This window comes from Stegostoma tigrinum, chromosome 22, assembly GCF_030684315.1.
Source record: "Stegostoma tigrinum isolate sSteTig4 chromosome 22, sSteTig4.hap1, whole genome shotgun sequence".
Lineage (NCBI taxonomy): Eukaryota > Metazoa > Chordata > Chondrichthyes > Orectolobiformes > Stegostomatidae > Stegostoma > Stegostoma tigrinum.
The window spans coordinates 6,840,961-6,855,427 of record NC_081375.1 but is presented as its reverse complement, the minus strand read 5'-3'; the positions used below and the strand labels follow the sequence as shown (position 1 = coordinate 6,855,427).

General features: G+C 47.1%; 1 protein-coding gene across 1 annotated transcript in view; it reads left to right on the top strand.

Moving 5' to 3' along the window:
- Positions 1–14,467, top strand: part of LOC125463615 (ATP-binding cassette sub-family C member 3) — a 145,522-nt gene that overhangs the window by 44,723 nt on the left and 86,332 nt on the right. Inside the window, exons 6-14 of the mRNA XM_059653855.1 lie at positions 456–517; positions 2,114–2,245; positions 2,519–2,734; positions 3,249–3,426; positions 4,593–4,754; positions 4,878–4,970; positions 6,566–6,769; positions 9,428–9,574; positions 11,130–11,217. Of these exons, the coding sequence (XP_059509838.1) occupies positions 456–517; positions 2,114–2,245; positions 2,519–2,734; positions 3,249–3,426; positions 4,593–4,754; positions 4,878–4,970; positions 6,566–6,769; positions 9,428–9,574; positions 11,130–11,217 (1,282 nt within the window). The remainder of the gene's footprint in view (positions 1–455; positions 518–2,113; positions 2,246–2,518; positions 2,735–3,248; positions 3,427–4,592; positions 4,755–4,877; positions 4,971–6,565; positions 6,770–9,427; positions 9,575–11,129; positions 11,218–14,467) is intronic.

The following is a 14,467-nucleotide window of genomic DNA, read 5'->3' as shown; positions in this document are numbered from 1 at the left end:
GGAAAAGAGTATCAGCCTGTAAAGCATGTAAAATGATACTTTTCACTGTACCTGTACATGTGGCAATAATAAATCAAACCACATTCTAACTGAATAATTCTTTCGAAGAGCTGGCACAGACATGAAGGGATGAATGGTATCTTTCTGTGCTGTCCTGTGCTATGAATCCTAACGTAGAGGAGATGAAAGATAATGGGAACTGCAGATGCTTGAGTCCAGGATAACAAAGTGTGAAGCTGGATGAACACAGCAGGCCAAGCAGCATCTCAGGAGCACAAAAGCTGACGTTTTGGGCCTAGACCCTTGATCCTCTATGAAGGGTCTAGGCCCGAAACGTCAGCTTTTGTGCTCCTGAGATGCTGCTTGGCCTGCTGTGTTCATCCAGCTTCACAATTTGTTGTGGAGGAGGTGAAACTGGCTGAAGGATTGACTGATCCTGTTCTTATTTACCACAGAATCCCTGCCCTGAAGTGAGTGCTGGATTCCTCTCTAGGCTGACCTTCTGGTGGTTTACCAGGTGAGTGGTTTCCTCCTCATTACTTCAGAAGTCAAGCAGTCTTAAGAATGTAGGTATATCTCCTGTGCCCCACACCAGTGCCTATTACTGAACACCTAGATCATCTGAAGACTTTTGGGAAATGAAAAGGTGCTCCATCTCTCCTAATGACCCTATCGTGTAGCATTTTCTGTACTTGCATTTTCTTTATCCAATTATGTTCAAAGAATCACTTGCAGGTCTTTCCTTCATATTCCCACTCTGCCTCTGCCCCTTCTGTCCCTGTCATCAGTGTCTCTTGGTGACATCATCTGACAACACAGTTTTCATGTTTATGCTAACAATGCCAGCTATACCTCAGCACTGTCTTTCTCAATAGCTCCGCTACCCTCAAATTATCAGATTGCATGTTCAACATCTAGCTAATGGGAAGAAATTTCCTCCAAACAAATAAAGACAGACGAAAGCCATTTTTTAAAATCCCTCTTCTCTGTCTACAGTCTCAATCCCTCTCGCTGGCAACAGACTGAGACTAAATGATGTTCGAAACATTTCTTGTTGCATTTAATCCCAGGTGGAATGCCCAACCACATATCCCATTTCTACCTTCTATCATCACACAACTCCACGCCACACCTCAACCCATCTGCTGGTGAAACCCTTACCCATGCTTTTGTTCACACCAGACTGGACTGTCCCAATGCGTCTCCACATCCGCTTACATCCTATCCTGTTCAAAGCCTAAGCTCGTCCAAAGCTGTGCTCCCCATATTACAGCTCTGACCAAATTCTGATTACGCAATACCCCTCTTTCAGTTGAGTAATTCCTTGATTGTGAAATTCTCCTCTTTATTTTCAAATCCTTCTAGGTCCTTGCCATTCCAATTTCTGCAAACAGCTACACCTCTAATGCCCTTTTAAGATCCATCTCAATCTCTAGCAGTCTGGCTCCCTGCACATTGTAAATTTTAAATGCTGCACCGTTTGTGGTTGAGGTTTAGTTGCATAGGTCCCAAGCTCTTGAATTTCCACTGTACATCTATCCATTTCTCTTCTTTGCATTCCTCCTTTTAAGATGTTCCTTAAAACCCACCTCTCACTGAACATTTGGTTACCTGATCTTATACCTGTTATTCATGGTCCAAATTTATTTGATGTTCCTATGAAGTATTTTGGGACATTTAACGTTGTGAAAGATGCTTTACAACTGTAAATTATCAATACAAACCAGCACCAGTTTTATTGGTCTGCAGACTTCATTGACTGCTACAAGTAAAGTCCTGTCAAGCCCATTAGCTGGAAGCTGTACCTATGGATAAATTCCACTAATCAGCATTAGAGGGAAATACAGGGATCAGTGTTCATCTGATTAAAATCAGATTTGATAGGAATTAACTAGCTCAGATAATAGTTTGTTACGAGTCTGAGTTTTACATTTCAGTGCAGTGTCTCTGTTCCTGACGGTCACTCGCTTGTGCTGTTTCTTGCTTGCGTGCGCACTGGCTATTGCTTGCTCTCTCACACTGTCTTGCTTGCCTGCCCTCTTGTGTGCTGTCTGTCTCGCTTTCCTTTTTTTCACTCTCTCCTGCCTCTCTCTCATGTTGTTAATATCCACAGAATGGCCATACAGGGTTACAAGCAACCCTTGGAGGACAAAGATCTCTGGTCACTGAACAAAGACGATAGATCGGATGTTGTTGTGCCAAAACTACTTCATGAGTGGGAGAAACAGAAGCTGAAAGTGAAAAGGTATGTTTTTGTCTCTGATAGCTGGAGGTGAGGTACAGGCTGGAATCTAACCAAGGGGTTTGGGATGATGCATATATGGAGTACCAGATATCTCTGAATGAGTTGCAGACTAGAATCTAACTCAGTTTGGGGAGGGTTTATATTCAGAATAACTGATCCTTGGAGTGAGTTACAAACTGGAATCTAATCAAGAGATTGGGTATTGTTGATGCTTTGTGATTAGTTTCTGCTCAGCAGTGAGTAATCACCTGTTTCATGTCCTTTCTTTGCCAGTAAACAAGAGGTTTTCTACACCAAATGCCCACCTGCATATAACATGACTGACGAGGAGCCTCATGAAGCTGAGGCCCTATTTCCCAGCAAGGGGGACCAGAAGAAACCTTCATTTCTCATAGCATTGTGCAGAACGTTTGGTCCTTACTTCCTTGTGGGATCAGCACTGAAGCTGTGCCAGGACCTGTTGTCTTTTGTCAATCCCCAACTTCTCAAGTATGATGTTTGGATACTTTAAGGAATTTATTAAATGTTCTTTGGACTGTAAATTCTCTTCTGACCCTGTCTGAGTTAGTGGGTTCAATTTTAATCGGCTCCATCCAATAGTAAACTACAGGTTCAGATCAACTCAATTTACACCCCAATCCAATATGTGTCTCCCTTAGCGGTAAAGTGGGTGCTTCATTCCAACCTCTGTTTTTCACCAGTTGGGGTAATTTATAGTTATTCCTTGCCAGGTGAAATATTTCGAGACTCTGCTGCCTTCTCAAATCTCTCTGAAAGAGATGACCAGGAATTCTCATTGGAGGGCTGCACCCCAGTGTTTGATTTCAGTGGGTAGCTCCTGGGTACAGGATGAAGAGGTTAACAGTAGGCACAGTGGTTTTCAACCATTTTGAATTTAAAAGAAACCTTGGATGTAACAAGGAGATGAGCTGATTCCTCTTGTTTTGCAGCTGCTGTTTCTATTTTAGTTCCTGACACTCTCCTGTTTTTTTTTTACATCCAGCATGTTGATTTCCTTCATCAAAAGCCAGGAATCTAGGACCTGGTGGGGATATAGCATCTCATTCTTGATGTTCCTTTCTGCTGCCTTGCAAACCCTCATTCTCCACCAGCACTTCCAGTATTGTTTTGTAACGGGCATGAGGTTACGGACTGCTATCATTGGAGCTATATACCGCAAGGTGAGACGGCCACAGTGATCTTTCACCTGGTGCAGCCCACATTTCTGGGCTGACAATCCAGTTTGCATCATTTAATCCCCATTCTGGCCAGTTGGAACATTTTAAATTCAGACAGGTAAATAAGCTTATAAAAATCATTGAATCTATAAAAGTGACCAGGAAACAATGGAACTGTCAGAAGTATCCTATTGTTTCACAATAACCTTTAGTGAATTCAGCTGAGCAGAATTTATATCAGTTGTGGATAGCACTGGGATAAGGTCCAGTTCTTAATTTCCTGTTGGAATTAGTATCATTGTATTGTTGTAATATTATTGTAATGCTGTTCATGGGAGCTTGCAGTGCACAATTTGTTGCCTTGTTTCTTTCAGCCATCGGTAACTACATTACAAAATACATTATTAACTTTGCAATTTTCTGTGGTTTTAGTGCACTAGCTAAATGCAAGTTGCTTTTCTTTTTTCTTGTGCATCAGTGCTGAGAGTCAGTACCAGTAGAAACCTCAGGAGAGGCAAGTTGTGATTTAAGGTATGCTGCTACCTTTGGAAAAAATTCTTGCTCAGTGTGTAGTTAAAGTGCCTTTATGAACCAAGGCATTGAATACTAGAGAAGGAGGTTATGCTGGACTGCATGAAACATTTGTTAGGCCACAACTGGAAGACTGTGTTCAAGGGGGTGCAGAAGAGATTCACCAGGGGTTTTGCTGGGCTGGAGAGTCTAAGCTATGATTGGCTGGGCAGGGATTGCTTTCCTTGGAGCAGCGAAGGTTGAGAGGGGACCTGACAGTCGTGCATAAGATTCTGAGGAGCATAAATATGGAAGAAAGGATAGTATTATATTCCATTGGAGGAATCAGTAACTAGAGAATAGATTAGAGGTAAGAGATAGAAGGCTAAGTGGGGAGTTGAGAGATTTTTTACTCTAGGGTTGGTAGGAATCTGGAATTCACTACTTGAAAGGGTGGTTTAATCAGAAACTCATAACATTTAAGCAGTATTTAAATATTCACTTTGCTTGCCCCAGCCTCCAGGGTTGTTGGCCTAAAGCTGGAAAATTAGATAAGTGTTAACAAATCTTTGTCGACTGCTACTGACATGGTGAACCAATTGGCCACCTCTTTTGTGGTAAACTCTGATTAAGTCCATTATTTGACTTTTATCTTTCAGTCTCTGGTCATCACTAACTCAGCTAAACGTTCATCCACTGTTGGGGAGATTGTGAACTTGATGTCAGTGGATGCTCAAAGATTCATGGATCTCACTGGCTTCCTAAACATGCTGTGGTCAGCCCCACTTCAGATCTGTCTGGCTCTTTACTTCCTGTGGCAGGTACCTCTCTTCCCTGATTTCCTTCTGGAATAGTGAAGTGTGCAGCACAGCGAAGAGTTCAAGTTTTGGGTTTGACTTTTGAAGAAATGTCTGGACTAATGTGGTGTCTGTCTCCTTTCCCAGTACCTGGGACCTTCAGTTCTGGCTGGTGTTGCAGTGATGATTCTACTGATCCCATTCAATGCAGTGATTGCCATGAAAAGCCGAAGCTTTCAGGTGTGTCTCAAACTCTCTCGATCCTTAATTCTCTTCCACATTACCTTCCTCTGTCATCCCTTCACTCAGACTACTTCTCTATTTATTGTTTATTCACCTTTTCAATCACATTTACTGTCAGTGCCACCTTTTGTACTTTTATTTCAACTTCAATCCCACCCATTGTCCCTTCAGCTTTATTTGCTCCATCGGTTTCCGATGGATAAGAAGCTGGTTAGCAGACAAGAAACAAAGAATAGGAGTAAACGAGTAGTTTTCTGAATGGCAGGCAATGACTAGTGGGGTACTGAAGGGATCAGTACTAGGACCCCAGCTATTCACAATGTATCTTAATGATAAGGTAGATAAGTGTAATATGTCCAGATTTGCAGATGAGACAAAGCTGGGTGGAAGGGTGAGCCGTGAGGCGAGATACTTCAGAGTGATGTGGACAGGCGGTGTGAATGGGCAAGTACATGGCTGATGCAACATAAATGTGAAGTCATCCACCTTGGAAGGATGCAGAAGACCACATTAGCAGATGGGCAGGTGAACATCTGTCTGATGTGGAAGGTTCTTTTTTGGGTCCTTGGATGGAGGCGAGGGTTCAAGTGTAGGGGCAGGTTTAGCATCTCCTGCGGTTGCAGGAAAGGTACCAGGGCTGGTGGGGCTAGTGGGGGGTGTGGAGCGGACGAGGGAGTCGCAGAGAGAGTGGCCTCTATGGAAGGCAGATAAGGGCGGGGAGGGAAATATATCCTTGGTTGCTGGGTTCAGATTGCAGGTGGTGGAAGTGGCGGAGAATCATACGGTGAATCTGGAGGTTAGTGAGGTGATATGTGAGGAAAATGGGGATTCTGTCTTTTATTTTGTTATGGGGAGGGGATGTTAGGGCAGAGGTGCAGGAAACGCAAGAGATGCGGTCAAGAGCATTTTTGATCACCGGAGTGGGGAGGAAGTTGCAGTCCTTGAAATAAGAGGACATCTAGGATGTTCAGGAGTGGAAGGCCCCATCCTGGGAGCAGTTGCAGTGGAGGCAGAGGAAGTGGGAATAGGGGATCACATTCTTGCAGGAAGGTGGATGAGAGGAGGTGTAGTCTAGGTAGGTGCGGGAGTCGGCGGGCTTGAAGTAGATATCAGTTTCAAGGTAGTGGAACCACAACTTACCCCCTCCCCTTCAGTGGTCAAACTGCAACTTACCTCAACCCCCCGCAGCAGTGATTGAAAATGCTTTCAACAGTGTCCCTTGCATTTCCCGCAACTCTGCCCTCACATCCTCTCCCCACATCTGATGAAGAGCCATCTAGATTTGAAATGTTAGCTTACTCTCTGTCCATGGATGCTGCCTGACTGGCTGTGGTCTCCAACAATTTTTACTTTCAGTACAGATTCCAGCATTTGAAGTAATTTACTCCTATATTGGATATAGCACTTCAGGCTAAAGGGATTGAAGGTTACGGGGGATAAGCAGGAACCGGCTGTTTTGAGTTGACTAAAGTTCTGATGCTCCTTTAGAGATGTGTAACCCACCCACCTCTGCCTTGAGATGAGCCTGGCTTGTGATACAGCTGCCATCTTCTGCAAGCCACGTGACATGATTGATTTCTTGCGTATTGTAGGTGCAACAGATGCAACACAAAGATTCTCGGATTAAGCTGATGAATGAGATCCTGAATGGTATTAAGGTGCTGAAGTTGTATGCTTGGGAAGCGTCCTTTGAGCAGAAGGTCCTGGCCATTCGGCAGAAGGAGCTCAACATTCTGAAAAAAGCTGCCTATCTCAATGCCCTCTCTACCTTCACTTGGACAACTGCCCCCTTTATTGTGAGTACCTACTCCTCTGTTTTATCGTCGAGTTTCTCCCCAGCAGTAAGTTGTATTTCTGTAGTGCCTTGACATCACAGAACACTCCATTCTGCTTCTTGAGAGTGTCACTGAACTATAACACTGAGCCAAACAAGGAGATATTAGGAGAAGTGACCAAGGACTTCTTTAAAGACGTAATTTTTAAGGTGCCTTTTAAGAGAGAGAGATAGACAAAGGTAAGGGTGCAGCCACCAGTGCTGGAGTGATGGAAATCGAGAATACCTAAAAGGCCAGCATTGGAGGAGTTCAGTGGCCTGTGTATGGCTGAATGAGGTTGCCAAGGTAAGGGAGTTTTCAAAACAATGTGAACTATTTCATTTGGAGGCATTATTCATTTATAAAAGGACGAGCTGTTGACGGAAAACTGGTTTCACAGCTATATCCCTTCCTAGGGAGTCATTATCCAAGTGTTAGCAGCGGTTATTCAAACATGTGGTTATATGGGCGACAACCACATTCCTATCAAAACAATAACAAAGTATTTTCCTTTGCTGAAAGTCACCCGATGAAGATCAAGAAGATGATCCTGAGCTCACTTCCCCTGACATCCCTCCTGCCTTTACAAAAACACCCATAGCACTGAGCCCAAATGTTATACACACTGCTACCTGTAGCACACTCAGTCCCAAGTGCGGATCACAGGAAAACACACATCTTCCTGAGAGAGGAATTCACTGGGACAAAATTGATGTGTACATTATTTGTGTAAGCTAGAAAAGCATATTGCGGAGAAGAGAATCAAGGGTTAAGCTGACAGTTGAAGGATGGAAGGAGGTTTGAGTAGAACATGGACTGGTTGGGGCTGTACACAGTGGTAACATGCCTACCTCTGGCCTAGATGCTCCTAGTTTGAGGCCTACAAGTGCTAATATATGACTTGTGTTTGTAAAGTATCCAAACAAGTTAAGGAGCATCTTAAATCCTTTTCAATATGCCCCTAATGGCAGGCAGGAAGACTGGAGGAGTTTCCTGGTCTGCTACCCTGCAGAAAGCAACAGTAAAACATTGTAGAACTTTGCTAAGCATAATATGGATCAGTCCAATGGGGAGAGAATAGTGTAGTTGTATTGTTGCTGCACTAGCAATCCACGTTCATAGAATCACAGAATGGTACATTACAGAAGAGGTCCTTTGGCCCATCGAGTTTGCCTAGAAATATGTTATTTTATACACTCGTCCCACTGTCCTGCACTAGGCCCATAATCTGGATTGTTATGACGCTTCAAGTTCTCATCCAAGAACACTCGGGCACCCGGGTTCAAAAATCACCAGGGCTTTTGAATTCAATGAATATAGGAACAGGAGTAGGCCATTCAGCCCCTCGAGCCTACTCAGCCATTCATTGAGATCGTGGCTGATCTGTAACCTAACTCCATATATGTCTGCCTTTGGCCCATATCCCTTGATACCCTTGTTTTAATGAAAATGTGTCTATCTCAGATTTAAATTTAACGATTGAATTAGCATCAACCACCATTTGAGGAAAGTTCCAAACCCTCACTACTCTTTGCATGTAGAAGTCCTTTCTAACATCTCTCCTGAAGGCCTGGCCCTTATTCTTAGGCTAAGCTCCTTGACTCTAGAATCTTCGATCAATGGAAATATTTTATCTTTATCTACCCTGTCTTGCCCTGTTAATAACCTAAAGACTTTGATGAAATCACCCCTTAACCTTCTGAATTCTAGAGAATATCAAGAATTGCCTGTCCAATTAAGATCATGAAACCATTGTCAATTCTTAAAAACTCATCTGGTTCATTTTTCTCTTTTGAGTGAAGAGAAACTGCAATCCTTGCCTGTTCTGGCTGACGTGTGACTCTAGACTTAGCAATGCGTTTGACTCTTAAATGCGCTCTGAAGTGGCCAAGCAAGCCCTTCAGTTTTTCCAACCACTAGAAAGTGTCAAAGAAGGAATGAAATTAGACTGACCTCCTGACACTGTCTTTGCCTTTTCCAGTGTCTCAGTCAATGGCAAGCACAGCCCTGTTGACCCTGCAACATCCTCCTTGTTAACCTTTGGTGTTAGTGCCCAAATCTGGAAGCACTATCTCAGACTAGTCAAGCGACAGCCCAAAGTAGTCATACTCTCCAAACAATACCTTAGAGACAATGTTGCCAGACACAGCCATCCCTGGATATGTCTTGTGTAGCCAACGCAAGGGAACCTCCTGCCAGTTACCAACTCCTTGGCTGATGAATCTGTGCCCCAAAATGTTGGACAACACTTGTTTTCAATTTATTCATAAAGTGAAGGTGTCACTGGCTTAGAACTGATATCTCTTACTCGGGTGCTTTCTAAAGCCCCTCTGCAGCAAGGTATACCACCAGCTGTGTGACTGGTACTTGTCAGCTAGGAATAAGTCCTGGCTAATCCCAGTCTCTGCTGAGTTAGTTCATCTCTGTCAAACAGAATGACTAAACAAACAGTCTTATTTTGAATGTTTCATGCGGACAGGTAGAGATAGCTCTAATTTCAGTTTAAAAGAGTAGAGGGAGTTTTACTGTATATCTAATCCTATGCCATATCTGCACTGGAGTGTTGGTGGTTTAACGTTGGGAAGTATTCACTTCCTCTGAGCCTTCAACATAATGTGCCTTGTTCTTGTTCCAATACAGGTTGCCTTGACGACCTTTGCGGTGTATGTGACTGTTGATGAAAATAATGTATTGGATGCACAGAAAGCCTTTGTCTCCTTGTCTCTGTTCAACATCCTCCGGTTTCCACTCAACATGCTGCCTCAAGTTATCAGCGGTGTGGTTCAGGTGAGACCTTCCTCAGGTTCTGTTTCTCTGTTCAGAGAGAGAGTGTCCCATTGGAAGCAGCAAGAGAGGACCAAATCCCTTTTAGCCTGTAAGTTAAAACAGAGGGCTGAGTGGTGACCAGATTGTGTTGCTTTTCATCCCAAAATGTTTTGAGCCAGTTTCTAAACTGCATTTAGTTTCACAATGTGTCAATCATGAGAGTCGAGAGAGCGCAGCTAGTTCCCTCGTGGCCAGCCAGCCATTTTAATAATAAAACAGGAAGTGCTCGACAAACTCAGCAGGTCTAGCAGCATCTGCAGGGAGAAACCGATTTCACATTTCAAATCCAGTATGGCTATTCTTCAGATCTGTACAAAGTTAAACAAAACAGAAATGGCTGGAGAAACCCAGCACGCTTGGCAGCATCTGTGGAAAAAGAGCAGAGTTAATGTTTCAAGTCAGAATACTCTCCATCAGAAATGTAGTTACTGCACTTGTTTGAGAGAGCAAAAAATGATCAGGGCGCTTAGGAAAATATGCCTGCTGCTCCACACCATCATACCATAGGGTCTTTTTAACCTGAGAGTAGGCAGGACCTCTGTTTAATATCTCACCCAAATGCTGACTACTTGACAATGCAGCTCTCCCTCAGCACTGACCCTGGAACAGTGCAGCACTTGCTCAGACCAGGTGACAGAGTTACGCACTGAGTGGTCACAACCTCTTTTAAGTAGTTGAAAAATAATGGGTTACGGAGAGTTATTTGTTTAATTTTATCTGGCATGTCCTACTGGGACTTTACTGGAAGCCAGGGCCATAAGGTTAGTATGCAGCAACTTTTATTTCCCATGCCCCTCTATTCTCTGCTTGAGTTGAACTGAACTAGCATCAATTTGGAATGTCAATGATATAAAGTGGCAACCTCGTACTGGAGCCTGATACCTTGCATGGGGAAATTGCGACAAACTACAAATGATCAGACCTAGCGAAGGGCTGGGCTGATGGGTCATTGACATCCCACTCATGCCGTGTGTTAATCAACTTGGAATCCAAAATCAGCCAAATTCAGTCACTTTCAGATCTGAGTTTTATTTTGTAAGTTTCGGTATAAATTTGATATAAATGATGAAGTAAAGTTTTATATAGTAATTTAACTTTTGACCATTCTGGAAGAAACAAACTAAAAGATTATCTGGCCAGTTTATCTCTCTGTTCAGTCACGTACTCTGTCCTCCCATTGATTTCTCCAGAATGGGAGAGAAACAGGGGATAATTCAGGAAGAACGCTGGGGGAATTCTTCTTGCTTTCTCAAAGCAACCAGCAAAGCTTCAGGAAATTGAGTAATACACTAAGCAATTAAAATATCCTCAAACAGCAATCTCCCCACCCCGTGCCACCCCCCCCACCAACAAACACCAGATCCTCTTTGTCTGGTGTTTTGTTCAAAAGCCAAAGTTTCTCCAGAAATATAGAAAATTTCTTGAAATTTGAATTATTTAATTGTCCATTTCCTCTGTCTCTACATCTGGCCCTGTTTGTGGTCTGCATCCATTGTACTCTGTCTTACTTTCACAGGCCACAGTTTCATTAAAGCGATTACAGAACTTCCTGAGTCATGATGAATTGGATCCCACAAGTGTTGAGAGACAAAAGACTGCAACAGGTAGTCCTCCTCTGTCTGAACCTGCATGACTGTTTATTTGCATTAAACCACATATTTTGAAATATTGTATCAGTGATAATGGGAACTGCAGATGCTGGAGAATCCGAGATAATAAAATGTGCGGCTGGATGAACACAGCAGGCCCAGCAGCATCTCAGGAGCACAAAAGCTGACGTTTCAGGCCTAGACCCCCATCATCAGAAGGGGCTAGGCCCGAAACGTCAGCTTTTGTGCTCCTGAGATGCAGCTGGGCCTGCTGTGTTCATCCAGCCTCACATTTTATTATTTTGAAATATTGCAGTCTCTTGAGCATTTACACCACTTCTCTGGTGATTTGTCTTTTTTCTTTAAATCATTATCACCCTCCATTCCTCGCTCTTAATATCTTTCCTTCCAAAAACCTTTCCCTCTATTTCTTATCATCCATTTCTCTGTCTTTTTCTCTTTATTCTTCTCTTGCCCCCCCCCGCTTCTCTCTCTGGCCTCTCTTCCCGTCCCCTCCCCCTCTCTCTCTTTTTTTTCTCTCTCTCTTTTTTTTCTCTCTCTCTTTTTTTTTCTCTCTCTCTTTTTTTTCTCTCTCTCTTTTTTTTTCTCTCTCTTTTTTTTTCTCTCTCTCCCTCTCTCCCTCTCTCCCTCTCTCCCTCTCTCCCTCTCTCCCTCTCTCCCTCTCTCCCTCTCTCCTCTCTCCCTCTCTCTCGTGTTTGTGTGTCTCTGTCTGTCTGTCTCTCGCGTGTCCTCTCTCTCTCTCTCGCGTGTCTCTCTCTCTCTCTCGGCGTGGTCTCTCTCTCTCCTCTCTCGCGTGTCTCGCTCTCTCTCTCGCGTGTTCTCGCTCTCTCTCTCGCGTGTCTCGCTCCTCTCTCTCGCGTGGTCTCTCTCTCTCTCGCGTGTCCTCTCTCTCTCTCGCGTGTCTCTCTCTCTCTCTCGCGTGTCTCTCTCTCTCTCGCGTGTCTCTCTCTCTCTCTCGCGTGTCTCTCTCTCTCGCGTGTCTCTCTCTCTCGCGTGTCTCTCTCTCTCGCGTCTCTCTCTCTCTCGCGTGGTCTCTCTCTCTCGCGCGTGTCTCTCCTCTCTCGCGCGTGTCTCTCTCTCTCGCGCGTGTCTCTCTCTCTCGCGCGTCTCTCTCCTCGCGCGTGTCTCTCTCTCTCGCGCGTGTCTCTCTCTCTCGCGCGTGTGTCTCCTCTCTCGCGCGTGTGTCTCTCTCTCGCGCGTCTGTGTCTCTCTCTCGCGCGTGTGTCTCTCTCTCGCGCGTGTGTCTCTCTCTCGCGCGTGTGTCTCTCTCTCGCGCGCGTGTCTCTCTCTCGCGCGCGTGTCTCTCTCTCGCGCGCGTGTCTCTCTCTCGCGCGCGTGTCTCTCTCTCTCGCGCGCGTGTCTCTCTCTCGCGCGCGTGTCCTCTCTCTCGCGCGCGTGTCTCTCTCTCGCGCGCGTGTCTCTCTCTCGCGCGCGTGTCTCTCTCTCGCGCGCGTGTCTCTCTCTCGCGCGCGTGTCTCTCTCTCGCGCGCGGTGTCCTCTCTCTCGCGCGCGTGTGTCTCTCTCTCGCGCGCGTGTCTCCTCTCTCTCGCGCGCGTGTCTCTCTCTCGCGCGCGTGTCACTCTCTCGCGCGCGTGTCACTCTCTCGCGCGCGTGTCACTCTCTCGCGCGCGTGTCTCTCCTCTCTCTCTCGCGCGCGTGTCTCTCTCTCTCTCGCGTGTCCTCTCTCTCGCGTGTCTCTCTCTCTCGCGCGTGTCTCTCTCTCTCGCGCTTGTCTCTCTCTCTCGCGCGTGTCTCTCTCTCTCGCGCGTGTCTCTCTCTCTCGCGCGTGTCTCTCTCTCTCGCGCGTGTCTCTCTCTCTCGCGCGCGTGTCTCTCTCTCTCGCGCGCGTGTCTCTCTCTCGCGGCGTGTCTCTCTCTCGCGCGCGTGTCTCTCTCCTCGCGCGCGTGTCCTCTCTCTCTCGCGCGTGTCCTCTCTCTCGCGCGCGTGTCTCTCTCTCGCGCGCGTGTCTCTCTTCGCGCGCGTGTCCCTCTCTCGCGGCGCGTGTCACTCTCTCTCGCGCGCGTGTCACTCTCTCTCTCTCGCGCGTGTCTCTCTCTCTCGCGCGTGTCTCTCTCTCTCGCGCGTGTCCTCTCTCTCTCGCGCGTGGTCTCTCTCTCTCGCGCGTGTCTCTCTCTCTCGCGCGTGTCTCTCTCTCTCGCGTGTCTCTCCTCTCTCTCGCGTGTCTCTCTCTCTCGCGCGTGTCTCTCTCTCTCGCGCGTGTCTCTCTCTCTCGCGCGTGTCTCTCTCTCTCGCGCGTGTGTCTCTCTCTCTCGCGCGTGTGTCTCTCTCTCGCGCGTGTCTCTCTCTCGCGCGTGTCGCTCTCTCGTCTCTCTCGCGCGTGTGTCTCTCTCTCTCGCGCGTGTGTCTCTCTCTCGCGGTGTCTCGTCCTCTCTCTCGCGCGGTGTCTCTCTCTCTCGCGCGCGTGTCCCTCTCTCTCTCGCGCGTGTCTCTCTCTCTCGCGCGTGTCTCTCTCTCTCGCGCGTGTCTCTCTCTCTCGCGCGTGTCTCTCTCGCGTGTCTCTCTCTCGCGCGCGTGTCTCTCTCTCGCGCGCGTGTCCTCTCTCTCGCGCGCGTGTCTCTCTCTCTCGCGCGCGTGTCTCTCTCTCGCGCGCGTGTCTCTCTCTCGCGCGCGTGTCTCTCTCTCTCGCGCGGTGTCTCTCTCTCTCGCGCGTGTCCTCTCTCTCTCGCGCGTGTCTCTCTCTCTCTCGCGCGTGTCTCTCTCTCTCGCGCGTGTCTCTCTCTCTCGCGCGTGTCTCCTCTCTCTCGCGCGTGTCTCTCTCTCTCGCGCGGTGTCTCCTCTCTCTCTCGCGCGCTGTGTCTCTCTCTCTCGCGCGCGTGTCTCTCTCTCTCTCGCGCGCGTGTTCTCCTCCTCCTCTCGCGCGCGTGTCTCTCTCTCTCGCGCGCGTGTCTCTCTCTCTCGCGCGCGTGTCTCTCTCTCTCGCGCGCGTGTCTCTCTCTCTCGCGCGGTGTCTCTCTCTCTCTCGCGCGTGTCTCTCTCTCTCGCGCGCGTGTCTCTCTCTCTCGCGCGTGTCTCTCTCTCTCGCGCGTGTCTCTCTCTCTCGCGCGTGTCTCTCTCTCTCTCGCGCGTGTCTCTCTCTCTCTCGCGCGTGTCTCTCTCTCTCGGGTCTCTCTCTCGCGCGTGTCTCTCCTCTCTCGCGCGTGTCTCTCTCTCGCGCGCGTGTCTCTCTCTCGCGCGCGTGGTCCTCTCTCTCGCGCGCGTGTCTCTCCTCTCTCTCGCGCGCGTG